Here is a 27,867-nt window from a genome sequence, read left to right as displayed (position 1 = left end):
TTAATCTTAGTTAATATTAATTCCAACATTTACTAATACGTTATTAAAATCAAAGGTTGTATTAGCTTTATTTGTATTAACTAACATTAACAAAGATTAATAAACACTGTAACTAATGCATTGCTCATCGTTAGTTCATGTTAGTTAATGCATTTACTAATGTTAACTAATGAACCTTATTTTTACTGATTTCTTATCTCCGTTTTTATTATTTTTTTATTTTCAGTATAATAAAAGTGAATGAGAATGAGGCTGATTTTCATTTCGATTTGTGAATTAATTGCTCTTTTGAACCGGATCTTATTGATAAATTGCTTCTTAGAATTCACAGACCCGGCCTAAATGATTAAATCAATCACTATCAGTGAATAATGATTTAGCTCAGTTATTGTATGACTAATATTACAGTGGTTTTGTTTTTAAAAGTGCATGATTCAAAGCTTCTTGTTTTGAGTTTCATGATTCATGAATGTGTGTGTGTGACTGTCGTTCCTGTGTCTCTTTCCTTCGTGTCATCTTATTTTCCTCTACACTGTAAAAAAAATATTTTCAAGATTTGTTATCACAACAATTTTTCTTTTGTCAAATCAACTTAAACAATTTATTTAGTTCAGATAACTTATTATTTTGAGTTCATTCCTTCCTTCATTGTATTAACTCACTTTTTCCAGTTCAATCAACTTAAAATTTTAAGGCAACCAGGTTTAAGTTAAACCAGCAATATTTTTTACAGTGTAGTAGTAAAGACATCAGTGACTAACTTTTATTCATCTTCATGATTCTTCACTAACATTCACAGCCCATCTAATCATGTGGTCTTTCCTCCATGTTTGTGGCGCTTCATTTCTTTCCCCCAGACGAGTATTCTGGTGTGTATGTTTACACTGCTCTTATTCTCGTACACCATATCCTCACCAGGGGCAATGCCACAACTTTACGTGTCCGTCCACACATTAGCGAAGATATTGTGATGCATCATATGCTCATAAATTATTCAGAGACTCAAGCTGTACTAAAATATTAAATTTGCTGCAGATATAAATCAGTTAATTCTTTATAACGGTAAAGCAGATACTGACATAAAATTAATATAAATATCAATATCTGCCAATAATGTCTTAGTAAGATGATAAATGCTTGGTTTTATGATCAAAGATCTGTAGTTTTAAAACATATAATGCAATGCAATACAATGATGATTTACAGATAAACCTTCTTTAAAAGCCTGATGATCATATTTGAGGAAATCAGATAAACCTGCTTCAGTGCAGTTGAAATATTACTAACAATATAAAAAGTTATGTTTACTTGATCAAAATCAGCGCAGAACGACACTGAAGATTTTCACAGTTACACTAACAGGCGTTTACTTGATAAAAAAGTCTAAATTATGGATCAGGACTGCAGATAATTGTGTTATCAGCAAAGTTATGATCATTTAGAAATGACACAGCAGACTTCAGATAAAGTCAGATTTGCGTGGAATAAAGAGCGTCTGTTGTGTGATGCTTCTGGTTAGGATATAGTGGTGGACCCGTTATTAATTTGTATTTCACTTGAGTTTGTTTTGGTCATTCACTGATCCTTTTTCTCGTTCTTTTGGTTTGCATGCCAATTTTAGACCTTAATTTCTTTGGTAAGCATGATTTCATATTCTCTGGTCTCTGGTGGGGTTTTCAGAGATCTGTGGATGATTACCGTAGATGTATATTTGTGAAAAATTAAATCTGTTTTATGTTGTTGTCATGCAGGTATGGGTCGTGAAGTCGAACATCTGATCCATGAGAACACTCAGCTACTGGAGACAAAGTAAGGACACAGTCGTAATGTGGGATTTGGTTTTCTGACTTACACACCAGCTGAAAAACACAAAACAACCTGCTTTTAGTGTGTATTTCCTCTGAATGCAGTGCTTCTACTGCCACCTGCTGGTTTATAGGAGTTACAGCAATCCTTTCAACTGAATGTTTTTAAACGAGTCAAATTAAGAAGAAATCCTTTTAAAATATCATTTATTACAACAAAAGGGTATGGTACTGCATATTGCAATTTAAAAAGCCAGGAAGTAACCTCACAAATTAACATTTTTAACATTTGCCCTCACAATTACTCAATTCTTAGTTCAGTTCATAGTAATAATGGCAATTATAAGTCGTTAAACCAATTTGCGTTGATAACTCGTTAGTTTAAGACTGATTTGTGAGTCTACGAATGGTTCATAACAGTCCGATATCACTAGATGTTTATTGTCTCTGTCATATAATTGGTAAGAATAGAGCAATGGGAGTGTATAATGTCTTAATGTTTTCTTTCTCTATATTAGTTATTCTCTTATCATTTATACAATTAGATATATTTAAAATGCATATTTTTGAGACTCTGTCAGTGTTTTTGAACTAGTTTGTAGTCTTGAGTTTCTTCCGGGAATGAACACGTCACAATATTCCTCATTATAATAATTAATGCGCAGAATAAAGGGGCGGGGCCTGGTTGAGTTATGGTAATTAGGGGCGGGGCATTTCACAAACACACTCAGCACTCGACCAGTCACACGCTGCTCCAGCCGACCAATCAGAGCACAGTGTGCTTTTCAGGAGGAGGGGCTTCAAGTGAACAGAGCGTTCCTGACAGACTGGGATGAGAGGAGCCGCAACAATGGAGAATATGAGGAAAATAATCAACATAAACAACAGATCCTCTTTTATGTCTTTGTTTGCTGCAGGAACGCTCTGAATGTGGTGAAGAACGATCTGATCGCTCGTGTGGATGAGCTGGTGTGCGAGAAAGACGTTCTTCAGGGAGAACTGGAGGTCCTGAAACACACCAAAGACAAACTGGAGGAGAGGAACAAACAGCTGGAGGACGAGCTCAAGCGGTTCGTCAGGAAACACACCGACACACATCCGCTTTCAGCCGGAGACGAGCTCTTTCTGACTCAAGCTTTTGTGCTTTTGTCCAAACAGAGTCCGAGCTGAGGCCGAGGAAGCCAAAGTGAAGACGAAAGAGGACGATGATGTAAGTCGACGTTAGAAATCTGTCCAGGATCTGTTAAGACGACTCACGGTTCAGTGATCTTCTTTAAGATGTTGAGGAAGTCGAAAACAATTCTAAGTGCGCCTGATATTTTAAAATTATCCTTTATTTAAAAATTCCCACCACATAAATAAAATATTATCAAATATGAACAGTATAAGTTAATTTACTTTTAACCTCAAAGTATTTTCTCATCAACTGAAACTATGAGAATAGAATTATATATTAGAAGACCTTGGGATACAGCTGCTCTGTAAAACAAAACAATTAATAGTTCACAAGTATATTAACTACTAGGGCTGGATTTTCATCGTCGAATCTGATTCGTTAAATTCCCAAAACAGCTCGTCTTTGCTCCTCTACTCGAGCGAAACGCTTTTGGAACAAGAACACATGTGGGCGGGGCTTGATGTGGAGTTGATTGGATGGTTGTGGTGTGCTATTGGCTGATCTCATGAGTGACAGGTTTCCCTGCCCACATCATCAGAGAAGATGTTAACAAGATGGGTAACAGCTGATGAAAACCTTTTCAAGTTGGGGTTTTCATATCTGTAATCCATAATCATCAAAATTATAACAAATAAAGGCTTGAAATATCTCACTTTGCATGTAATGAGTCTATATAATATATTAGTTTCACCTTTTAAGTTGAATTTCTGGAATAAATGAACTTTTGCACCATATTCTAATTTTTCGAGTGTCTCCGGTATGTCATGTATAATGTCAGTTTTGATTTCATGGCGACTTTAAACTCTGTTTAATTGATTTGTAATGGTAAAACGCTCTCTAACGCGATGGGTTTTTGCCGTGTGTCCCTCAGAGCGACGTGCCGACGGCCCAGCGCAAGCGCTTCACACGGGTGGAGATGGCCCGAGTCCTGATGGAGAGGAACCAGTATAAGGAGCGTCTGATGGAGTTGCAGGAGGCCGTCAGGTGGACCGAGATGATCCGGTCAGTCTCGCTCGTGACCAATCAACACTAGGCTTGGAATACAGAATCAGTTCTGGAATCGGATACTTGTTAACAAATGTGCATTTCGATTCCTCTTATCGATATTCAATATGACTTTAAACATTTAACCCTCAAACCGTTTTCACTTTATAGCCCTAAATCCTGTAATTGTGGACAAATGTGGGCACAGAGGACTCAGGTGTGATCCTAATTTTTATTTATTATAAATGTTATATCACTGCCTTCGATAAAGTTTTATCTATCCATTTATGTTGTTTTTTTATTTTATTTTGGGGGTATTTTTGAATTTATTTACTTCAAAAAGTACCATATTTTCTATGTAAATTATGGTTATTTTTATGTTTTATTTTTTTTAACTACATTAAAATATCATTCTGTCTTATTTTGGCTTATTTTAGACTGCTCTAAATTACAGTTTTCCCCATTCATTTCTACGGGTGCCCATTTTTGACCCAAATACAAGATTAAGGAGTTTTTTTTTCACCCACTTAACTTTGTAGAATTGAGTAAAAAAAATTGTGTGTGTTCAGGAGGCAAACTAAGGAAAAGTAGCCAAGACTTGTACCGCTCAGATAAAGGGAAGTATTTTTTTTAAAAAATAAATCAAAACTATTTTGCCCACATTTGTCCAGAATACAGTTTTAGGGTTAAAGCGCAAGACGACTCATATGGAGGACCAAACCTATAAAAATTAAATATGAATAAATAAATAAGCGAAGAAATGTAAAAAACATTTAAATAAATGGCCATTCATTTATGTATAATTATATATTTTCCCACATGTATTAATTTCCACTTTTATTTGTGTATAATACATATTCATATATAAATGTGAAAGTAAATGCATATATACATAAATAAAAGTGTAAATAAATAAATGCATAAATAAATGTGGGACAATATATAATTATACATAAATTTTGAATCTTTATAGGTTTGGTCCTCCATAGACTCGTGCACTATTTCATGTGCTGCACATACATTCAAAACATATTCACAGAAAAAGTGAAGTTTAACCCATTTGAGCACGAGGCGTGCTGCTCTCTGTGCTGTCGGCATATGCAACTCTTAAAGTGACTTTAGCCTAATATTCCTGCTGCCGTCTATATAATAACGCTAATCAAACAACAAAGACAGAGAAAATGCACTCATTCTGGACCGAATAACTATATTTTTAATGTATATTTACTGCAGTGTTATAGTTTGTTTGCACCTGAAAATCTAAAACACGGTTTATTTCAGTCGTATCTTTGTTCAGCTTTATTGCGAGTTTACTTGTCTTTATTAATGCTTTACATTTATATTAGTTTAGTTAGTTGTTTTTCTATGGTATTTTTAGCTCTTTAGCCTGTTGGTTTGTGTTCATGATATTCAGCTACAATGAAATGTTTTGCAATAAGACTAAATGTGAACGATATCCAAGTTGTTGTTTTTTCACCTTATAAGATGCACAGATCCCTAATCAACACCGTCTCCCCAACTGGTTTGCATGGACTGAAGTGTGTTTTTGTTGTTCGCTTCAGAGCATCGAGAGAGAATCCAGCCTTGTCGGAGAAGAAAAAGTCCAGTATCTGGCAGTTGTAAGCAACAACTTCTTATCCTCCTGAAAGTTTGCTGTTATATTGGTTTTTTGTGTGGTTTGGCGTTCAAACTATCTCATTTTATGTCCCCCTTTTATTTGTTTTCCTTCTAGGATGTAGGTAAATCTTAGTAAACCTAGTAAAACTTGCACTTGGTTTGATCCTTGAATCCAAAAATGTGTTCTGGGAATGGGGTTGTTTTTTAAGCTTTTACAGAAGCGTAACAGGAATTTGCTGTAAACTTCACGGGACTAATGCTTGAGCGTTCATTACACTTACTTTTAAAGGGTTTGGCAGAAAAGCATCTTGTTTTCTTCATTGAAACGCCGTTCTCGGGTCATGTCGGTCTACTCGGGGGTTTGCGTTTGGGGGCATTTAAGGTTTTGCATCTATTTTAAACCCATTCATTCTCCTCTTGTGTGCTCCTGTGTGTTCTCTGTGCTCATGTTGTCCTGTGTGTTTGCAGAAGGTGTGTTGGGGACGGATTAGTCTTAGATATGTTTAGGTTTGGAATTAGAGCTGCACGATTAATCGTTAAAAGGACACAATCTATTCATTCCTCAATGATTGACAATGAGTCGTTAAATGTCCTGATAGTTTACTCTCCAAGATGTTCACGTCTTTCTTTCTTCAGTCGAATAGAAATTAAGGTTTTTGAGGAACACACTCCAGGATTGTTCATCATATAGTGACTTCAATGGGGTCCAATTTGAGGGTTCAAATGCGAGTTTCAGTATCCCGCCGAGGAATAAGAGTCTGATCTAGACAAACCAGCCGACATTTATAACAAAATACACATTTATATACTTTTAAACCACTAATGCTGGTCTTGCACAAGGTGTGATGCGACACATGCTACGTATCGATCAAAAAAAATCTTAAATTTATCCAGAATCGTGCAGCTCTATTTGGACCAGTTGTTTCCTAAAAACCTTTAGGATTAAAGGAGTAGTTCACTTTTCAAAAAACTTTTGCTGATAATTTACTCGCCCCCATGTCATCCAAGATGTCCATGTCTTTCTTTCTTCAGTCGAAAAGAAATTAAGGTTTTTGATGAAAACATTCAGGATTTTCTCCATATAATGGACTTCAATGGGGTCCAAACGGTTCATGGTCCAAAAAACTGTTCAAAGGGCTTTAAACGACTCCAGACGATGAATAAGGGTCTTATCAAGGACCTTTCAAGTCATGACTCGAAAAAGATTTGTTCATTTTGATGAACGAGTTCGAACAGGAGAGTCACGAACGCGCATCACAGAACAGAGCAAGGCGAGCATTTGAGCTTATAAAACTTAAACTTTGTTATTTATTTTTTAAATGAGCGACCGTTTCGCTTGATAAGACCCTTATTCATCGTCTGGAATCGTTTAAAGCCCTTTAAACAGTTTGTAGTTTGCACTGAAACTGTCTTTTGGACCTTGAACCGTTTGGACCCCATTGAAGTCCATTATATGGAGAAAATCCTGGAATGTTTTCATCAAAAACCTTAATTTCTTTTCCACTGAAGACAGAAAGACGTGGACATCTTAGATGACATGGGGGCGAGTAAATTATCAGCAAAAGTTTTTTTTAAAGTGAACTACTCCTTTAAGATTATTTATTTGCACAAAAACAAAGCGGGGGAGCATGCCCAAAATACCAATAACAAAAAATCTGGAATTTCTCATTTTTGTAAATAACTATAATATACATGCCTCTGTTCAAAAGATTGTGGTCCGTAAGATTAAAAAAAAAAACAAATGTTTTTAATAGATGTTCCAAGGCTGCATTTATTAGATCAAAAATACAGTAAACAGTGAAATATTATTATAATGTAAATCATCTGTTTTCAATGTGAATATACAGTAAAGTGTAATTTATTCCTGTGATCAAAGCATCATAACTCCAGTCTTCAGTGTCACATGACCCTCCAGAAATCACTCTAATATGAGGATCTGATGCTCAAGAAACATTTATGATTATTATCAGTGTTGAAAACAGTCGTGCTGATTCATATTTCAGAGAGAAACAAATTAGTTTTGTTCAATTTCTCACATCCTCTTTGAATAAGAGTAAAGAAATGACTTGCCCGACCCCAATCTTTTGACCTTTAGTGTATTTTCTATATGATGTATTAGAGAAGGTGTGTTCAGCATGTGGTGTCTGCACACTGTGATCGAGGCTAGACCGGGCCGGTTGGGTTTCGCAGAGCTTGGCACATGTTTGGGACGTGACCCTAGAACCCCATAACGGTTAACCTTTGACCTCTAACCCCTGCTGCCGCTTGTGTCCGCATATGAGTGTGTGTGTGTCTCTCCCTCGTGCCCCAGTTTCAGCAGACTCTTCAGCTCCTCGTCCGGCGCCGCGGGGAAGAAGCCGGACGCCCCGGTGAACCTGAAGTACAACGCTCCCACCGCACACGTGGTCCCGTCCGTCAAGAAGAGGAGCAGCACCATCGCTCAGCTGCCCAGCGACAAATCCAAAGCCTTCGACTTCCTCAACGAGGAGTGAGTGACGTCCTCACACACTTCACACACATGCATGTCATGGCGTCTCAGCCTTGGTCCAGAATTTACACATTAGCGAGGCCCAAATCTGTCCTGTTACACACACACACACACACACAGCTCATTATTCGTAATCTCTATAAGCACTCGAGTTCAACTTTTGAAAGCACAGAAATTAAGAGCCGTAAATATTATTTTTTTACTTGTAATTTAAATAAATGCTACAAGTATTATAATGTATTTCAGACACTAAAACATTAGGTTTTCATTATTTTCAAAATACTACATACTAAAATACTATTTTATTTTACAGAACAATAGTATTTTTGTCATTGTATTTCTTTCTTTTATCATTTCAATATCAATTTTTATCATTTAAATAATAAAATAAAAATATTGTTTACCATAATAACATTATTATTATTATTATTATTATTATTATTATTAATACATGCTATTAATATTTTTTTATTTTATAGTATTATTTTTTTATTGATTTTCTGCTATTTAAATATTAAAATAAAACTATTCATTTTAATGTTAATGTCATTTTAATTTTATGTTTTTTTTATCATTTGGAGTATGTTGTTTCAATAATAATGACAACAATAATGACAATAATAACAATTATCATAAGTTATATTTTTTATTATATAGTACAATAGTATATTGCAACATATTTCTTTATTGATTTGTTTAATGTTTAGAATTAAATTTATTATAAAATGAAAATTTTTTATAATAATAATAATTATGATTAATAAATGCTACTAATATTTTACAGTACAATAGTATTGTATTTCTTCATTGATTTAAATAATAATAAAAGAAAAGTTATTTTAATAATAATAAAACATTTTTTTTTATAGTACAACTGCATTGTATGCGCTTGTAATATTGATTTGTTTAATTTTTTCGTATTAAAATAATGATGAAACAAATATGTTGTACAAATAATGACTATCATAATAATAATTATTATAATGACTATTATTTGTTTTGTTATTGAGTGGTTATATGAATGTTTTTTTTCGGTTCTGATGTGTGTTAAGTTTCTCTCTCCGTGTGTGTGTGTGTGTGTAGGGCTGAGGTGGAGAGTGTGGTGTCCCGTCGAGAGCAGAAGAGAGCTCAGTATCGGCAGGTGAAGGATCACGTGCAGAAAGAGGACGGCAGGTTACAGGCGTGCGGATGGAGTTTACCTCCCAAACACAAGGTAACATCTCAAACACACTCGCCACGCACGTTTCCGTTACAGATTTACGCAAAACTTTTGATATTTTCTAAATGACGATAAAAACCTATTGCAAAATGATGGTGTTTCCATTAACTGATGTTATGCGACTAAAACATACGATGAGTCAATACAAACATCATGGCAACAGATGCTGGTGGGTTTTTATATATATATATATATATATATATATATATAAATACCTCATTATTAATGGAAGGAGACATAAATGTGTTTTCCAAGCATTAATTTTTTTTTTTTTTTTTTGCATTATGTACAGAACAAGACAGGGAACATACAAAAAACTGTAAGACACTTCCATTTAGATCAATACAGAGTATGGATTTAGAAAGAAGAAAAAAAAAAGAAAAAAAAAAGGAGCAAGGGTCAAAACAATCACATAGCTACATGAAAGGAATTAAAATACTAAAAAAGTAAATATTTTGATAAAGAGAGACATAAGGTTTCAAACTTTCTATTACGTTTTTTTTAAATATTTGAAGCTCTGAAACATTTGAGTTTCCAAGCATTAATGGCAAGGGAGAGCGGCACATATGAATATAAATCGTGGCATTTCTTTGTTGTTTCGAATCCAGTTTTCCCGTAATCCTTTTGTCTTTTATGAGTTTAATAAGCTCTCCTTTTCTGTCCAGCCATACCGTGCTTCTTTAAAGTCTGAGTTTTTGCAGAACTACGCCCCTTCTGGCGAACAGCGGAACTGCAGCCAGAGCTCAAAGCCCCGAATCCCTCTTATTTATTTCACTGTACAGGATTATAGAAGGGCTCATTCAGCCCATCAGATGATTGTTTAAACATGTATGGGTTAGAAAAACAGCTATTTTTAACGTGAAATGTTGCGCAATGCACCTTTTAATAATGATCGACTGTTACGGACGTCAGGTGACCTGTAAATGCAGACAGAAAATAATAGTTTCATTTGAAAATTGTTTCATTCTCAGTGTTTGTGGGATTTGAAATGAAGCAGATGAATATCTGAAGGCTAATGGAAACGCGGATACTGACATCATATTGTTATTGCGCTTTTTCTCTGTATAGTTTTTATTTATTTATTTATTTCAGGTTTAGTTATTGTAGTGCAGTACGTTGGCTAATAGCTCAGAGTTTACTTTTTATATTGTTTTTCAGTTCACATTTATACAGTGCTTGCATTGCTTGCAATACAAATGTTTGTTTTTGTTGTTTATGGTTAAAAAAGTTCATATTAGTGTTAAAGCCGCCATCTTGTGTGTGTGTAGGTTTCCGATGGTGGACAAGCGGAGAACAAGATCAAGAACCTGCCGGTGCCGGTGTACCTGCGGCCGCTGGATGAGAAAGATGCTTCCATGAAGGTGAGCCTGTGTCCCGTCTGAGTCCGGCTCTGTGCTTACTCACGCCGTCTGACTGTGTGTGTGTGTGTGTGTGTGTAGCTGTGGTGCGCTGCAGGAGTGAATCTGTCAGGTGGTAAGACTCGTGACGGAGGCTGTATCGTGGGAGCGAGTGTGTTTTATAAAGACGTGTCTGGAGACGAGAGCGACTCCGTCGGCCTCAGGAGGAACAAGAGAGGATCTCAGAGCAGCCTCGACCGACTCGAGCAGGAGCTCACGGTGAGCACACACACACACACACAATCACACACTCTCTAACACGCATGCAATTAATACAACACACACATAATCACACTCACACACTCACACACACACATATAATCAAAACTACACACACACAATCACACACTCTCTAACACGTATGCAATTAAAACAACACACACATAATCACACTCACACACACACTAACACACTCTCTCACACACATATAATCAAAAATACACACACATAATCACACACTCACACACACATATAATCAAAACTACACACACACAATCACACACTCTCTAACACGCATGCAATTAATACAACACACACATAATCACACTCACACACTCACACACACACATATAATCAAAACTACACACACACAATCACACACTCTCTAACACGTATGCAATTAAAACAACACACACATAATCACACTCACACACACACTAACACACTCTCTCACACACATATAATCAAAAATACACACACATAATCACACACTCACACACACATATAATCAAAACCACACACACACACACATATAATCAAAACTACACACACATAATCACACACGCATATAATCAAAACTACACACACATATAATCAAAAATACACATAGATAATCACACTCTCTCTCACACACACACACACACACACACACACACACACACATATAATCAAAAATACACACATAATCACACACTCTCACACACATTCTCACACATACATATAATCAAAACTACACGCACATAATCACACTCTCACACACACTCTAACACACACATATAGTCAAAACTACACACACACAATCACACACTCTCTAACACGCATGCAATTAAAACAACACACACGTAATCACACTCACACACACACTAACACACTCTCTCACACACTCTCACACACATATAATCAAAAATACACACATATAATCACACACTCACACACGTATATAATCAAAACTACACACACACACATATAATCAAAACTACACACACATAATCACACACTCACACACGTATATAATCAAAACTACACACACACACATATAATCAAAACTACACACACATAATCACACACTCACACACATATAATCAAAACTACACACACATAATCACACACTCTCACACACATATAATCAAAAATACACACACATAATCACACACTCACACACATATAATCAAAACTACACACACACACACACACATATAATCAAAACTACACACACATAATCACACACTCACACACGCATATAATCAAAACTACACACACATAATCACACTCTCACACACACTCTCACACACACATATAATCAAAACTACACACACATAATCACACACACACACACACACTCTCACACACACATATAATCAAAACTACACACACATAATCACACATTCACACACTCTTAACATGCATGCAATCAAAACAACACACATAATCACACTCACACACACAAACTCTCACATACACTCTCACACACACTCACTTACAAACTCTCACACACTCTCTAACACACATACAATGAAAACAACACCGACTCGAGCAGGAACTCAGTGAACTCTCACACACACACACACACACACACACACACACAATCACACACACACAAAATCTCTCTCACACACACACACACACAATCGCACACTCTCACACACACACACTCACTCACTCTCTCTCTCTCTCACACACACACACACCATCACAATCACAATAAAAACGCAGTCTAGGGCTGTACAATGATTAATCTGCTCCGCATGTCGTGTGTGTGTGTGTGTGTGTGTGTGTGCAGGAGCAGGAGAAGGAGCTGAAGCATCAGGATGAGCTCTCCAGCCTGGTGTGGATCTGCACCACGACACACGCCGCCTCAAAGGTCATCGTGATCGACGCCAACCAGCCCGGAAACGTCCTGGAGAGCTTCTTCGTCTGTAACTCTCACGTGTTGTGCATCGCCAGCGTTCCAGGTCAGAGGACGCCCACACTTTAACACATTCTTGAAAAGTGAATGTTATTTCATTTCAATTAAAGATGCGATGCTTGATTCGGTTTATAATTGCTCAGTGCACTCACTTGCGCCCTCTTGTGGGAATAGGAGACAACACAGCACCTCCCCCACCCCCCGTAACATTAATTAGTGCCGTTAGAATCCGAATAAATATATAATAATATTTAAGAAAGAGTTTGAATTGAGCTTTTCAGCCATTTTGACAGCACTAGTGTCCACAGATGGGTTGTGTGTGTGCGTCAGGTGCTCGTGAGACGGATTACCCCGTTGGAGAGGACCTGAGCGCTGGTGGCGAGGGTGAAGGTGCGCGTAAACTCAGCTGTGCAGACAGCACTGTGTCCACGGGCCCTGACAGGGGTCTGGAGGGCATCACTGTCGTCGACTGCTCCACTGACGGACCCGTGGCCGTCCCTCAAACCGTCTGCAACAACTCCACCTCCGGTAACTCAGCCTCCATCCCGAAGAACACACGTTTCCGTACTTCGCTTAGGGCTATATAGAAGTTGGGAAATACACAACCACTCAAAAGTTTTGGATCAGTAAGATTTGTAATGTTTTTAAAAGAAGTCTCTTCTGCTCACCATGCCTGGATTCATTTGATTAGAAATACAAAAAAACTCCATACAAAAGCCCATACATTTGTGTGCCAATTTTGGTGGAAATATCTCAATTCGCTTCGGAGTTATAGACATTTATGTGAAAACAATACGTAAAAAAATGATTGACACGTGACTTTGATTGAATTTTACTACCCCTTACTATCAATATTTTGGCATTTGGGCATTAGCATGTAGCCATCGACTTGTGTTTCCAAACTTCTAACTTCTGGTTTCGTCTCGATCGGACTAGCGGTTTCGAAAATATCGGAAAAATGTTTTTTAAATGCTAAATCGCAACGCTACACAAACTGTAAGACGAAACCTAGCATGGAATCGTTGGAATCGGCAAGGATTCAGGAATTTTCACTCCCGTGAAAATAAGTCAAAAACAGCCAGAGTTATAAGCATTTGAAAATTTAATTTTACCACTAAGTGGCGCTGTTTCGAATTAACTTCTCAGGCTCCTTCAGGGCATCGTACTGACGACCCATACCGAGCTTCGTAACAATTCGTTCATGCGTTCGAAAAATACAGCATTTTAGCACATAATTCAAATTGGCCGATCTGGGAAAATTGGATATCAGTCGACTCGGCATTACGCCCTGAATCTAACGAGACCACTTTTATGATTTTTGGATAAACCATTCAGAAGTTATGTACAAAAATAGCAATTTTTCATATCTCCGGACCAGTAGGTGGCGCTGCACCGAAATGCAGCATCTACATGCTCATGCTTGTGATGACATGTACCAAGTTTGGTCTGAATACGATTAAGCGTTGCGGAGATTACAGCCTTGCGTGTGTTTTCGCAAGCGCTACGCAAAATTAGTTTGTGCGTTTATCGAAAACGGTTAAGCGAATCAACTTAAATTCCATAACTTTTTGTTGCCACTGCCTGGAGATGATCTGGTGCAATTTTGTTGAAAATCGGACAAACCTTCTAGGACGAGTTCGCAAAAGTAGGTTTTTTGGTCAATTCAAAATGGCGGCCATTTTTTATGATGGTGCAATCGAATCGGCATGAATTTTGCTGATAGGCCTTACGGTTCAAAAGCTATTAGCATAATAAATTGAAACTTTGGACAGGTGGTGGCGCTAGAGGGAATGAGTTAAAAACACCAAAATTGGTATATTTAATGTTGGGATTGTCCTCTATCAGAATGTCAAACCAAAACAACTTTCCCGCAAACGGGTCTATGGGCTGCCATAGACGCCCAGTCGGAAACGGAAGAATAATAATAAGAAGAACCGGAACAGATACAATAGATATACAATAGTACAATAACTACAATATAGATATTTTTAATGTTATCTCATGATTTGGCAGCAGGTATATTAGGTTACTGTCACTTTAAGACCTGACGCACGGATCCAATATACTGTTACACGTGCATTTTCTTTCTCAACTGTTTAGGTTCACTTATTAGATAGCTGACTGTGTTTGTGTATCTCTCAGGGGATGCGGTTTTGGGTCAGCACAGGCCGGACGCAGCGCCGTCAGCAGAAGAAGCTCTGGAGGCCACAGAAAGCAGCACTAGCACGCCTGTAGACGAGAGCCAGACCGGCATCTACACCGAACACGTGTTCACCGACCCGCTGGGAGTGCAGAACAGCAGAGACACGCCGTCCAGCTACACTCAGAGGTCATACACAGCACTTCACGTCTCGGCCTCCATCAGTGTTGGGGAAACTCGTTACAAGTCCAGCTTTATTTTTAAAGCACAAGTTTAAAGGGGTGCTTGATTATGAATAACGTTGTGTAACGTTAGTTTGAGCATAAACAACATGTGCAGAGTTCAAAGCAAATGGAAATAGCTTTTTAACGGAGTAGTTCGCTTTTAAAAAAACTTGCTGATAATTTACTCGCCCCCATGTCATCCAAGATGTCCATGTCTTTCTTTCTTCAGTCGAAAAGAAATGAAGGTTTTTGATGAAATTATTCCAGGATTTTCTCCATATAATGGACTTCAATGGGGTCCAAACGGTTCAAGGTCCAAATGAGAGTTTCAGTGCCGCTTCAAAGGGCTTTAAACGATTCCAGACGATGAATAAGGGTCTTATCAAGCGAAACGATCGCTCATTTAATAAATAAATAACAAAGTTTAAGTTTTATAAGCTCAAATGCTCGCCTTGCTCTGTTCTGTGTGACTCTCCTGTTCGAATCTTTTTCCGAGTCAATTCGTTAATTTCGTTCGTTGAATGAGCTAAATGACTCGGAAAAAGATTCGTTCATTTTGATGAACGAGTTCGAACAGGAGAGTCACGAACGCGCATCACAGAACAGAGCAAGGCGAGCATTTGAGCTTATAAAACTTAAACTTTGTTATTTATTTATTAAATGAGCGATCGTTTCGCTTGATAAGACCCTTATTCATCGTCTGGAATCGTTTAAAGCCCTTTGAACAGTTTGTAGTTTGCACTGAAACTGTCTTTTGGACCTTGAACCGTTTGGACCCCATTGAAGTCCATTATATGGAGAAAATCCTGGAATGTTTTCATCAAAAACCTTCATTTCTTTTCGACTGAAGAAAGAAAGACATGGACATCTTGGATGACATGGGGGCGAGTAAATTATCAGCAAAAGTTTTTTTTTAAAAGTGACAACAAACGGCTTGTAGGGACTACACGACATTCCTCCCGGGTGAGTGACATCACCAACCCTACAATTTACGTAAACCCCGCCCACGGAACGTGATTTACAGATTCTCATGACAGAATATGCTAATCAAAGACTAGAAGATATTCATAAATTCATCAACTAACCATTTAGAATTGAGTTATCATCTCTCCATCTTTGTCTGACTCCGTTGTTTGAACATAAAAGGCTAAACGTTTTTGACATTTTCAGCTCTTGAAGCTCCGCCCCCGATTTGCATTTAAAGGGACAGACACAAAAACGGTGCTTTTTTGCTCACCCTCGAAAAGTAACAATTTTAACATGCCATAAAAATATCTGTGGGGTATTTTGAGCTGAAAACTTCACACACACACACACACACACAGATAGACTTATTTTACATCTTGTGAAAGGGGCATTATAGCACCCCTTTAACACAACGTTTGTCTGTGAGTGTAACGCGCGGATATTACTGAGGCGTACTGAGATGTTTGTCACGCTCTGCTTCTCTAGGGAGTGTGACCTGGTGAAGGATGGCGTCAGCTCAATGTCTGAGGAACAGGACCTCATGAGAGAGGAGGCCAGCAAGATGAGCAGCGTTCTGCCTACGATGTGGCTCGGCGCTCAGAACGGCTGGTGAGTCCCACAAACCCTCACTCGGTGGGGCTTTTCACACTTCGAGTGGTCGAGTTCATTCATATAGCACTTTTAAAAGCAGCTCATTTTTGAGACTGTCTTTGGTTCACTGCAAAACTCAGCAGTGCTGTCGACTTATGAATGTGCACATGGTTTGTCTTAAAGCACATTAAAAACACCACAGACATATAAACAACATTTAAAAGCTGGATTTACACCACAGCGGGACTTTAATGTAAAATTAAAAATTGAACTTTGAAAACAAAACAATACAGATAAATACACAATAAAAACATGCAAAAAAACAAATGAAGAGTTCAGATGCAAAAGCCTCTAAATGCCATTTGAAATTTTCTTTTTCATTTGAAAAAGCTTATATATTCAAGTTCAGTAATTTCACTTAAATAACAATTAATAGGTAAACCTCATTGCAATTTAAGTGAAATTACTGAACTTTAATATACAAGCTTGATAAAAATCATCATTCTAGAAGAAAATTTCAAATGGCACTTAGAGGCTTTTGCATCTGAACTTTTTAAATATTGACCTTGAAAATTAAAAGATATAAATATACGAACACACACACAGTGTACATCTCCACATCCAGAATATGTGTTAGTGCAAAGCATTGAAGTATTATGATATTGGTAAAATTACATTTTATTGTTGTTGTTTTTTTAAATGCTCAAAACAAAAATGACAGTAAAATATTGCAATATTAGTATAATTTTTTTTTATTTAGTACTTCTACTAATAGTATTATTATTTTATAGCCATATCGATCTACAATCTCAACATTTTAGCCAAATTTTACAGCCCTAAAAACAAAAAAAGCAAATCACAATCGTTGTTTATATCAGAAACCCACCATTTTTTCCGCCAATTGTTTAGCCCTATTTAAGAGTCCCTAAAAATATTTAGGTTAAAGGTTGATAAATATGCTTTTTTTCCAATTACTCTTAATTTCTGCTTAAAATAATTAATCGGCTAGTTATGACGGAAACACTTCACAATAAGGTTCATTAGTTAACATTAACTAAGAATGAACAATACTAACATGTGAACTAACATGAACAAACAATGAACAGCTGGATTTGTATTAACTAACGTTAAAAAAGATTAACAAAAACAGTAACAAATGTATTGCTCATGGTTAGTTCATGTTAGTTAATACATTAACTAATGTTTAATAAATGAACCTTATTGTAAAGTGTTACCGTTATGGCTCTTATGCAAGTAAAACTTACTCTCAAACTCAGTTAAAAAAATGGTTGTGAATGATTCATCAGTGATTTCTAAATACCCTTCTCCTGTAATAGTGAAGAGCTGGAAGGTCATGAGGTGCACTGACTGAGAACAGAGATGTATTGAGTGTTTTCTTCTGTTTCAGCGTGTACGTTCACTCATCCGTAGCGCAGTGGAGAAAGTGCCTTCACTCCATCAAGCTGAAGGACTCTGTCCTGGGGATTGTGTAAGGAAACTCTCATCATCTGCATTCATTTACATGGGTATAAACTCATTGATATACATTATTATTTCTGGTTTCCCTCTGAAGTCACGTGAAAGGACGTGTTCTGGTGGCCTTGGCTGATGGCACGCTTGCGATCTTTCACAGAGGTGCTGGTAAGATTACTTTTTTTAAATAAAACTAATGCAGATTTAAATTACCATCAGTAAAACATTTTCTTTCACCAATACCACATATACAGGTCGAAAAATTAGAATATCGTGCAAAAGTTCAGTAATTCAACTTAAAAGATGAAACTAATATATTATATAGACTCATTACATGCAAAGTGAGATATTTCAAGCCTTTATTTGGTATAATAGTTGATGATTATGGATTACAGCTTATGAAAACCTTTTCACAATATTCAAATTTTGTATTTGGGGTTTTCATATAAGCCATAATCATCACAATTATAACAAATAAAGTCTTGAAATATCTCACTTTGCATGTAATGAGTCTATATAATATATTAGTTTCACCTTTGTTGAATTAGTTTCACCAAGTTGAATTACTGAATTTTTGCACAATATTCTAGTTTTTCCAGTTTCACCTGTACAGTAGTGGCCAAAAGTGATGATGTCCGGAGGGGGTGACCCTAAAAGTTTGGTAAAATCAGATCAAAATCACATCAAATATGAGGATGAAATTTTCTAAATATAAGGGAAGGACAAAACTTAGTAAACTTGGTTAATGTGTTAATCTTGCAAAATTATTTGGCAAAAAATGCATCTTACTATGCAATAAAATGCATAGAAAAAGAGAGAGGTCACTTGACTACAACATAATTAGTTATTTCCATATATTATAATTATTATTATTATTATTAATTATTATAAATATTTTATAATTAATTCCATATATGAATCGAGATTCAATCTTCTACAGATTTGCATCGATTCACAAATTTCGTTTTTCTAAAGTGTTACACATCTTTAACTTCGCAGTACCCCTTAAAGTTACTTATTTATTAACGTATTTATTAATCACAATAAGCCACGAACAAGGAAACAATAGGACGATTCGTTTTTATATCAAAAATAAAATAAAATGCCTTGATTTATTACAGAAGACTGTGTATAATGATTGCAGTCAGCTTAAAGGACATTTTTTTGATTAATATTTGCTTGACTAAAAAAATGGGAAGGAAAAACTAAATTAATTTCAAGGTTCACATTTAATTCAGTATGATTATTTCCTTCTAGACATGTAAGAAAAAAAGTACCACAGAACAGTAAACTACACTCAAATATATGCACATATTCAATCGAAATTTGATTAAAAATCGAGAATTGTGTTATTAATATTTATTGGTTCCCTCTAGTTTTTGCACACGTTTAGAATTTCTGGCCAAAAATGATATCTCATGTTTCATTGTGTTATTATCAGCAATAAAGCAACTGATTCAATGCACAACTTCTAAATCTTTAATAATATTTGAATAAAGGGTAGGCCGGACATCACTTCGGGCCGCTGCTGTGTAATGTCCACCACACCAGAAGAAACACTCCCTTAAAGGAGTAGTTCACTTTTAAAAAAAACTCTTGCTGATAATTTACTCGCCCCCATGTCATCCAAGATGTCCATGTCTTTCTTTCTTCAGTCGAAAAGAAATTAAGGTTTTTGATGAAAACATTCCAGGATTTTCTCCATATAATGGACTTCAATGGGGTCCAAACGGTTCAAGGTCTAAAAGACAGTTTCAGTGCAAACTACAAACTGTTCAAAGGGCTTTAAACGATTCCAGATGATGAATAAGGGTCTTATCAAGCGAAACGATCGCTCATTTAATAAATAAATAACAAAGTTTAAGTTTTATAAGCTCCAATGCTCGCCTTGCTCTGTTCTGTGATGCGCGTTCGTGACTCTCCTGTTCGAAATGAACTAATCTTTTTTCGAGTCATTTGGTTGATTCAATGAATGAAATGACTCGAAAAAAGATTTGTTTCGCTTGATAAGACCCTTATTCATTGTCTGGAATCGTTTAAAGCCCTTTGAACTGTTTGTAGTTTGCACTGAAACTGTCTTTTGGACCTTGAACCGTTTGGACCCCATTGAAGTCCATTATATGGAGAAAATCCTGGAATGTTTTCATCAAAAACCTTAATTTCTTTTCGAAAGAAAAGGACATCTTGGATGACATGGGGGCGAGTAAATTATCAGCAAAAGTTTTTTCAAAAGTGAACTACTCCTTTAATGATGTGTATTTGTTTTACAGATGGCCAATGGGATTTGACCAACTATCACCTGCTGGATCTGGGCCGCCCGCATCACTCGATTCGCTGTATGACTGTAGTGCATGACAAGGTGTGGTGCGGATACAGGAACAAGATCTTTGTGGTTCAGCCTAAAGCCATGAAGATAGAGGTACGACTTTTCAACACATCTCAAAGGTTTTTGAAAGAAATTAATACGTGTTTTCAGTGTCAAAAGAATCATCAGCACGACTGTTTTCAACACTGATTATAATCATAGATTTTTCAGATCCTCATATTAGAGTGATTTGTGAAGGATCATGTGACTAATGATGCTTTGATCACAGGAATAAATTACACTTTACTGTATATTCACATAGAAAACTGATGAATTAAATTACAATAATATTTTACTGTATTTTTGATCAAATAAACGTAGCCTTGGTGAGCAGAAGAGACTGAGCAGAAAAAAAAAAACTTACCGAAGCCAAACTTTGAAATGATATTGTGAATTTATTATTATTATTAAAGAATGTTTTGTTTAACACTATATTATTATGCTTTTAAAATGAGAATGTTTTATGGCTTCAAGTTTCCAACTTAATAAGCTACATTTGAAGCCAGGGTAAACAGTCAATTAGGTGTATAATTCATATCTTTTAATCCAGTTGCATGAAAGTGAATTTGCGTTGGCCTTTTCTCTCCTCTACTGTGTCGTATATCGAGTGAAACGCTTCAGGAACGAGAGCAAATGTGGGCGGGGCTTGATTGTATTCGTGTGGAGTTGATTGGATGGTTGTGGTTTTGGTATTGGCTGATCTCATGTGAGTGACAGGTTAAAGCCCCGCCCACATCATCAGAGAAGAGATGCACTGATCCTGATTCAAGATTATTAACACAATAATGACGCTCACGATAAAAGATCATTTATAATAAACACTGCAAAACAAAAAGAAGTTTTGGTTCGGTTTTGATTTCATGTTGCCTTAAATGGACTAGAGCGACTATAATGAGCTATATTAATTCGAGGAAGAGTTGTTTGTAATTTTTTTTAATTACTTTTCGGTGGCTTTTTGTGTTTGAGGGCGGGGCAAGGAGACTCTGTTCAGCCAATCAAGATCACAGGCTGGCATTATGCTAATTAGTTTCAAACACTCTGTCGTCTGAGTCATGTGATTAAACCAGCGTAACACAACGCCTTATTTCTTCCCTACTGAATAGAAATCGTTCGACGCCCATCCCCGTAAGGAGAGTCAGGTGAGGCAGCTGGCGTGGGACGGGGACGGCATCTGGGTGTCTATACGCCTGGACTCGACGCTCCGGCTGTTCCACGCACACACACACCAGCATCTGCAGGACGTCGACATCGAGCCCTACGTCAGCAAGATGCTGGGTGAGACATTAACGAGATCAAATGATCTCATCTTTACTCCCAAACCCATACGACTAACGAAGATATCTTTGTCTTTTTCAGTTGTTTTCATGATTTTACTTGTTAATTCAATTCACATATGCATGTATAGCATTACAGAAAATGCATGAATCCAAATTACAATGATCGGTTAATGCCAGCTGCATACAGTTTGGCACAGGTGTGTGTGTTTTTATTGGAATTTCACCCCTATTTCCTTTAATATATCTATTTTGCATTAGTAACACAGAATAGTTCCACTCAGGAGCTTAAGGACAAAAACAAACAGCAATATTGAATCCCAGGGCCGTTTAACTACAAGGTCAAGTTTATTTATATAGCACATTTACAAGCAGTCACTACTGCCCCAAAGTGCTGTACAGATACAGAAAACAACGTAAAACAGCATACAATAAAGCATAATATATAACCAAAGACTTAAGTTTGGTCTCATTTTAAAGAAGACACTAGGCAGATTATTAATGAAGTACAAAAAAAAGTTTAAAAAGTGAAACCAAAAAATGGTGTACAAAACAATGCAGTATTCGTTAATAGGCTTTCATTTTGTTGGCAAGCCTTAAAAATGTACATTTTTACCAATATTTTACCAGATGGTGCCATTTTCTCAGGTTTGGCCTATAAGGAGAATTAATGATGTAGCTGTAATTGCGTGCGTGTGTTGGTATGGACGTCAGAGTGTGGTTTGTATGAGTGTAATAAAAAATCGTGTGTGCAATATTTGAGAGAGAAAAACTAAAATCCAACCGCTGTGTGACTAGTGGAGTTTTACTGACATCTAATGGGGAAAATCAGTTACTGCGCCCAATAAAATCTCACTGAAAGCTCATTTTTGAGATATCAACTTCAAATTTGGAACGCAACTTGTTTTAAATTTATTGATTTTTATTTTCACGCACTTTTTGTGTTCAACATGTTTCATAAAATATATTTCTTATATAAAATAATGTTCATAAACTTACACCATTTTTTTGTTTTCACTTTTTAAACTTTTTTTTTTGTACTTCATTAATAATCTGCCTAGTGTCTTCTTTAAAATGAGACCAAACTTAAGTCTCAAGCTTCACATTATTATTTTTGACACAGACATTTTTGTCCATTATGGATGGACCCATGTGTAACTTTTTTTTTAATTAACGCACAAAGGTTAATATATTCGGCTAAATCTCTGATGCTTCAAAACATGGGTTTGGAAAGAGATGAGGGTGAGGAATAGATAGTTCACCCAAAAATGTCGTTTAATGCCGTTGAAATGACTGCCGTAATGTGTGTCGCAGGCACCGGCAAACTGGGCTTCTCTTTCGTGAGGATCACGGCGCTGACGGTTTCATGCAACCGCCTGTGGGTCGGTACCGGAAACGGCGTCATCATCTCCATCCCTCTATCAGAGAGTGAGTGCGTCAGCTGATCATGTCATCACTGTAACGTACAGTCAGACTCCTTCAACATTTCTCACATTATCAGTTTATAAACATGAGCAGAACTCAGTTCTCAGATCAGTGGATATGTGACTGGTTTTGTCCGTCCTTCTGTTGGACTCTCACACATGAATTATGTTGAATATCTGTTAAATTACACAATTAGATAATACCAGTTTAGCTCAACCAGTGACCAAGCAACGCTTCATGTTGTTCAGTGTGTGTGTAAAAAGAGCAGTAGCAATTACAGAAAAGCTCTCCTCACTAACATAAATTTACTATTTTTGTTTTGACTGTACATGTCAACTTATTCTACTAACCCGAAAGCTATCGGTCTACTAATACCCTGAGAGTTAGTTGTGTTTTAGTAACTCAGGGGCCAAAAGTTTAACATTGTTTTTTATTCCTATAACAGGAAGTAAAGACACATCAGCGTCGTCGAATCGTCCCGGCGGTGCGATCCGAGTCTACGGAGACGAGAGCAGTGATAAGGTCACGGCGGGCACGTTTGTGCCCTTCTGCTCGATGGCACACGCACAGCTGTGTTTCCACGGGCACAGAGACGCCGTCAAGTTCTTCACCGCAGTCCCAGGTGCAGTAATCCACCACGCTAACACTTTACAATAAGGCTCATTAGCTAAAGGTGCAGTGTGTAAGTTTTAGTGGCATCTAGTGGTGAGGTTGTGAATCGCACCCAACAGAAGTTACGGTGGCCGACAGGAAGTGATGTCGTCGTCTGAGACAGCGTCAGTTAAGCAATGTGGTTTCTTTTCAAAGATACTTTTACTTAATAATTCAGTGAAACGATGTCATTGCGAATATCATTGTGACTTGTTCTTCATTGTGTGAGTGTTTTATTCACTGACTTTAGCAGCCTCGAAATGCGTTTGTCCATTCAGGGCCACCGTAAAAACATGTGGATGTAAGCGTACCCACAGTGTGTGTAGAGAGAAACTCTCTTTCTAAGCTAATAAACACGTAACGGTTCATTATATAAGGTCATTATACACCACTGAACATAGTTATGCGTATGATATTGCATTTCTGTCAACAGATCCTCGTAAATATTACACAATTCAGCTTTAACCTTAGTTAATGCATTAACTAACATGAAATAACCATGAGCAATACATTTGTTGCAGACTTTGTTAACGAGCGGGGCTCATTTGCATATTCATAGAACTGTGCATACTAAATGAAGCAAAGGTGTCGAGTTACATTCAAGATATTTTAAGGCATGAAGAATATTTTTAAAGAGAAAAAACTTTTAAATATGACATTTTGTTAATTAAATATGAGTGTTAAGGGATAAAATGATTGACTACAGGGAGACTTCAGAGCAATAATCTCATAGTGTTATATATATATATATATATATAAATATGTTGTGTAAGCATCTATGCCAACTCAGATATGCATTAAATAGTCTATGTAGAAGCATCTTCTGTGCCGAAGATGGATTTCATCTGATCGGTAAAAGCACTATAGTGTAATTCTTATTTTTAATTAACGGATTACATCTTAGAATATGACATCGAAAAAGAAATTGAGAATCGAACCGAAATGAAAGAAAACAGAGTAGTTTTACTATATCGAATCTAAATTTGATTCGAAATCGAGAGTCATGACTCCTAGAATCGAATCACGTGACTCCAGGAATGCCCACGCCGAGTAAAGTGATGTTTCTGCGGTTTTGCAGGTCAGGTGGTGTCGTCCACAGGCTCGGGTGTCGAGGCGAACGCTGACGAGTCTCCCACGCCAGATCTGATGAGATCTGTGCTGGTCATGAGCGGAGGAGAGGGGTACATCGACTTCAGGATGGGTGAGCGCATCCATTCACCGTCCATTTCCATTCACAAGCTTGTGATTTGATTCAGTTCCACCGATTTGGACATAAACAGGGTTTGAAATGAACTTTTTCCCTTACCGTTCAATTTGGCTGCTTAATTTGTAAGTTAATGGCAATTCAGTACTTCTACAAGCAAAAAAGAAGAAATAATGAACCAGATTAACTACGTTAAAATAAAAAAAATAGAATATGGTGCAAAAGTTCATTTATTTCAGTAACTTAAAAGCTGAAACTAATATATTATATAGACTCACTACATGCAAAGTGAGATATTTCAAGCCTTTATTTGTTATAATGTTGATGATTATGGATTATAGCTCATGAAAACCTTTTCACAATATTCTGATTTTGACTTTCCTAAACTATAATCCATCACAATTATAACAAATAAAGGCTTGAAATATCTCACTTTGCATGTAATGAGTCTATATAATATATTAGTTTCACCTTTTAAGTTGCTGTATATCGTGTCACAATATATCGCAATACAAAAATGCAACAATATGTATCGTATAGTTCAATAAAAATAAAATTAACTACTGTACAGGTAAAACTGGAGAAACTAGAAAATCGTGCAAAATATTCATTTATTTCAGTAATTCAACTTAAAAGGTGAAACTAATATATTATATAGACTCATTACATGCAAAGTGAGATATTTCAAGCCTTTATTTGTTATAATTGTGATGAATATGGATTACAGATATGAAAACCTTTTCACAATATTCTAATTTTGAATTTGGGGTTTTCATGTAAGCCATAATCATCACAATTATAACAAATAAAGTCTTGAAATATCTCACTTTGCATGTATTGAGTCTATATAATATATTAGTTTCACCTTTTAAGTTGAATTACTGACATAAATGAACGATATTCACATTTTTCGAATTTGAAGCTCCGCCCCCTGTGCCAGCAGCTCATTTGCATTTAAAGGGACACACACAAAAGCGGCGTGTTTTTGCTCACACTCAAAAAGGGATACATTTAACATGTTATATAAGAGTATCTGTGGGGTATTATGAGCTAAAACTTCACACACACACTTATTTTACATCGTGTGAAGAATTAAAATCAGAGAAACTTCTATTTTCAACCCCAGCCCTACTGATGATATTACAGGAAATGAAAGCCTGATCACTCACACTTTTCCTCTCTCTGTATCTTTCAAACCGTAGGGGATGAAGGAGACTCAGAAAACCTGGATGAACCCACACTGAAACTACAGCCCTTCCTGGCCAAAGCTGAGCGCAGTCACCTGATCGTGTGGCAGGTCATGGCCAATGAGGAGTGACGTCACCTGATCATGTGACGGGTCACGGCCAATGAGGAGTAAACCTTTCTCACTCAGTTCAGCTTTATTTAAGATGTTAAGCATTGGCTTGTAGTATTTCTCTCATGCAAATCTGTGTGTGTTCTGGGGCGAAATCACAACAGACCACAATGCACTGCATCTTGAGGTTTCGTGTCGGGTGTAAACGGCTTTGTTTGTGGGAAGAAGAGGTTTCACAGATCGAAAGCACTATGAGCGCTAAAGCAATATCCTCATATGAATGTCACCAAAGGACACAGAAAAGTAGATTTTATAGTCTCACTGCGATCATGTCGGAAACTTTACGTTGTGCTCGTCCGCTGTCTTTTTTAACACTAGAGCAGTTTTTGCAGGAAAGCAACGTGTAGATAAACGAGCAGAGACAAAAGCATATTTTTATGAGACTTTTGTACGCGTCTTTTAGACTGTAATCTGCCGTTCTGCTGGGTCCGCTCGCAAACTGGCCATCGCAGTATTTATTTCTACGAACGAGCATTTGCTGTTCAGAATGTAACTCTGTACATTGAATATAAATATATAAAATTACAAATATGTATATGAAACGTAGACTGCTTGATTTTATTCTTTTTTAAACATGATTGATCGAGTGTGGATGGATGGCTTATAGAAATGTACCTGCAATGATCTATGCACTATTTTTTAAGGACCACAGGGGTGTGTGTGTGTGTGTGTTTAGATGAGTGTGTTTGTGCAAAAGGTAGAGTGAACCGTCCCATGATGACATCAGCGTCCCATAAATATGTCCATCCTTCTCATCTTTGCCTTAAATCTATTAAACTGACATTCATTTTTGGGGAACTTGCTGTGTTATTATTATTATTATTATTATTATTATTATTATGTGCAATTGACAGGATGATTTATAGATGCACATAAAATGTCCTTTACTGAGAAGAATCCATAAAGGAAAGCAAACATGGTTTGTTTATTGCATCTAATGGCCCATAATGCACTGCACAACATGCAAAAAGAAAAAAATGAGTATTTGGACACTTAATGTCTGGATTTCATTGCATTAGAAATGAAAAAAGGTTCTAGAAAGAAGTCTAGCGTTCTTGACTCAATTTTAAAGAGCCATTTGTGCTAAAAAGGTTCTTTGTAAAAGTTCATTGTTTGTAATTTCGGTCAATGAGTTTTGGATGAATCCGTTGAGTGAACGATTCAAATGTTTCGTTCGCACTTGCATGACGACGAACAGAACGAATCAAATGTGGCTCAGAAAAGTGAAATTAGTTCAGAAAAGGCATCGCACGATGCAGACATTACCCGATTACATTCCACCGCACATTAAAACATTTTCTATTACAGTTTTTTTTTAAATATTGTTTAAATATGCAAAAATATGCACTATCTAATTAAAAAAACACTGGATATAGACATGTTCA

At 36.7% G+C, this 27,867-nt stretch overlaps 1 protein-coding gene across 5 annotated transcripts in view; it reads left to right on the top strand.

Moving 5' to 3' along the window:
• The window catches only part of spag9b (sperm associated antigen 9b), a 70,954-nt gene extending 43,674 nt beyond the window's left edge, over positions 1-27,280 (top strand). For 4 of the 5 annotated variants that reach the window (XM_089121750.1, XM_039653831.2, XM_039653836.2 and 1 more), the window contains 21 exons: positions 1,752-1,809; positions 2,723-2,875; positions 2,964-3,015; positions 3,854-3,984; positions 5,529-5,585; positions 7,895-8,071; positions 9,155-9,284; positions 10,559-10,651; positions 10,730-10,906; positions 12,687-12,858; positions 13,143-13,340; positions 14,955-15,141; positions 16,629-16,751; positions 18,142-18,222; positions 18,307-18,374; positions 20,477-20,625; positions 21,675-21,846; positions 23,160-23,273; positions 23,716-23,892; positions 25,000-25,122; positions 26,328-27,280. In XM_089121750.1, coding sequence (XP_088977876.1) covers positions 1,752-1,809; positions 2,723-2,875; positions 2,964-3,015; positions 3,854-3,984; positions 5,529-5,585; positions 7,895-8,071; positions 9,155-9,284; positions 10,559-10,651; positions 10,730-10,906; positions 12,687-12,858; positions 13,143-13,340; positions 14,955-15,141; positions 16,629-16,751; positions 18,142-18,222; positions 18,307-18,374; positions 20,477-20,625; positions 21,675-21,846; positions 23,160-23,273; positions 23,716-23,892; positions 25,000-25,122; positions 26,328-26,443 — 2,708 coding nt within the window. In that variant the 3' untranslated portion in view covers positions 26,444-27,280. The remainder of the gene's footprint in view (positions 1-1,751; positions 1,810-2,722; positions 2,876-2,963; positions 3,016-3,853; positions 3,985-5,528; positions 5,586-7,894; positions 8,072-9,154; positions 9,285-10,558; positions 10,652-10,729; positions 10,907-12,686; positions 12,859-13,142; positions 13,341-14,954; positions 15,142-16,628; positions 16,752-18,141; positions 18,223-18,306; positions 18,375-20,476; positions 20,626-21,674; positions 21,847-23,159; positions 23,274-23,715; positions 23,893-24,999; positions 25,123-26,327) is intronic. The other variant, XM_089121751.1, reaches the window with a different exon arrangement.
• Positions 27,281-27,867: the final 587 nt, after the last annotated feature.

This window comes from Pimephales promelas, chromosome 17 (assembly GCF_988280905.1).
Source record: "Pimephales promelas chromosome 17, fPimPro1.hap1.1, whole genome shotgun sequence".
NCBI lineage: Eukaryota > Metazoa > Chordata > Actinopteri > Cypriniformes > Leuciscidae > Pimephales > Pimephales promelas.
This window is presented reverse-complemented; position numbering and strand designations above follow the sequence as displayed.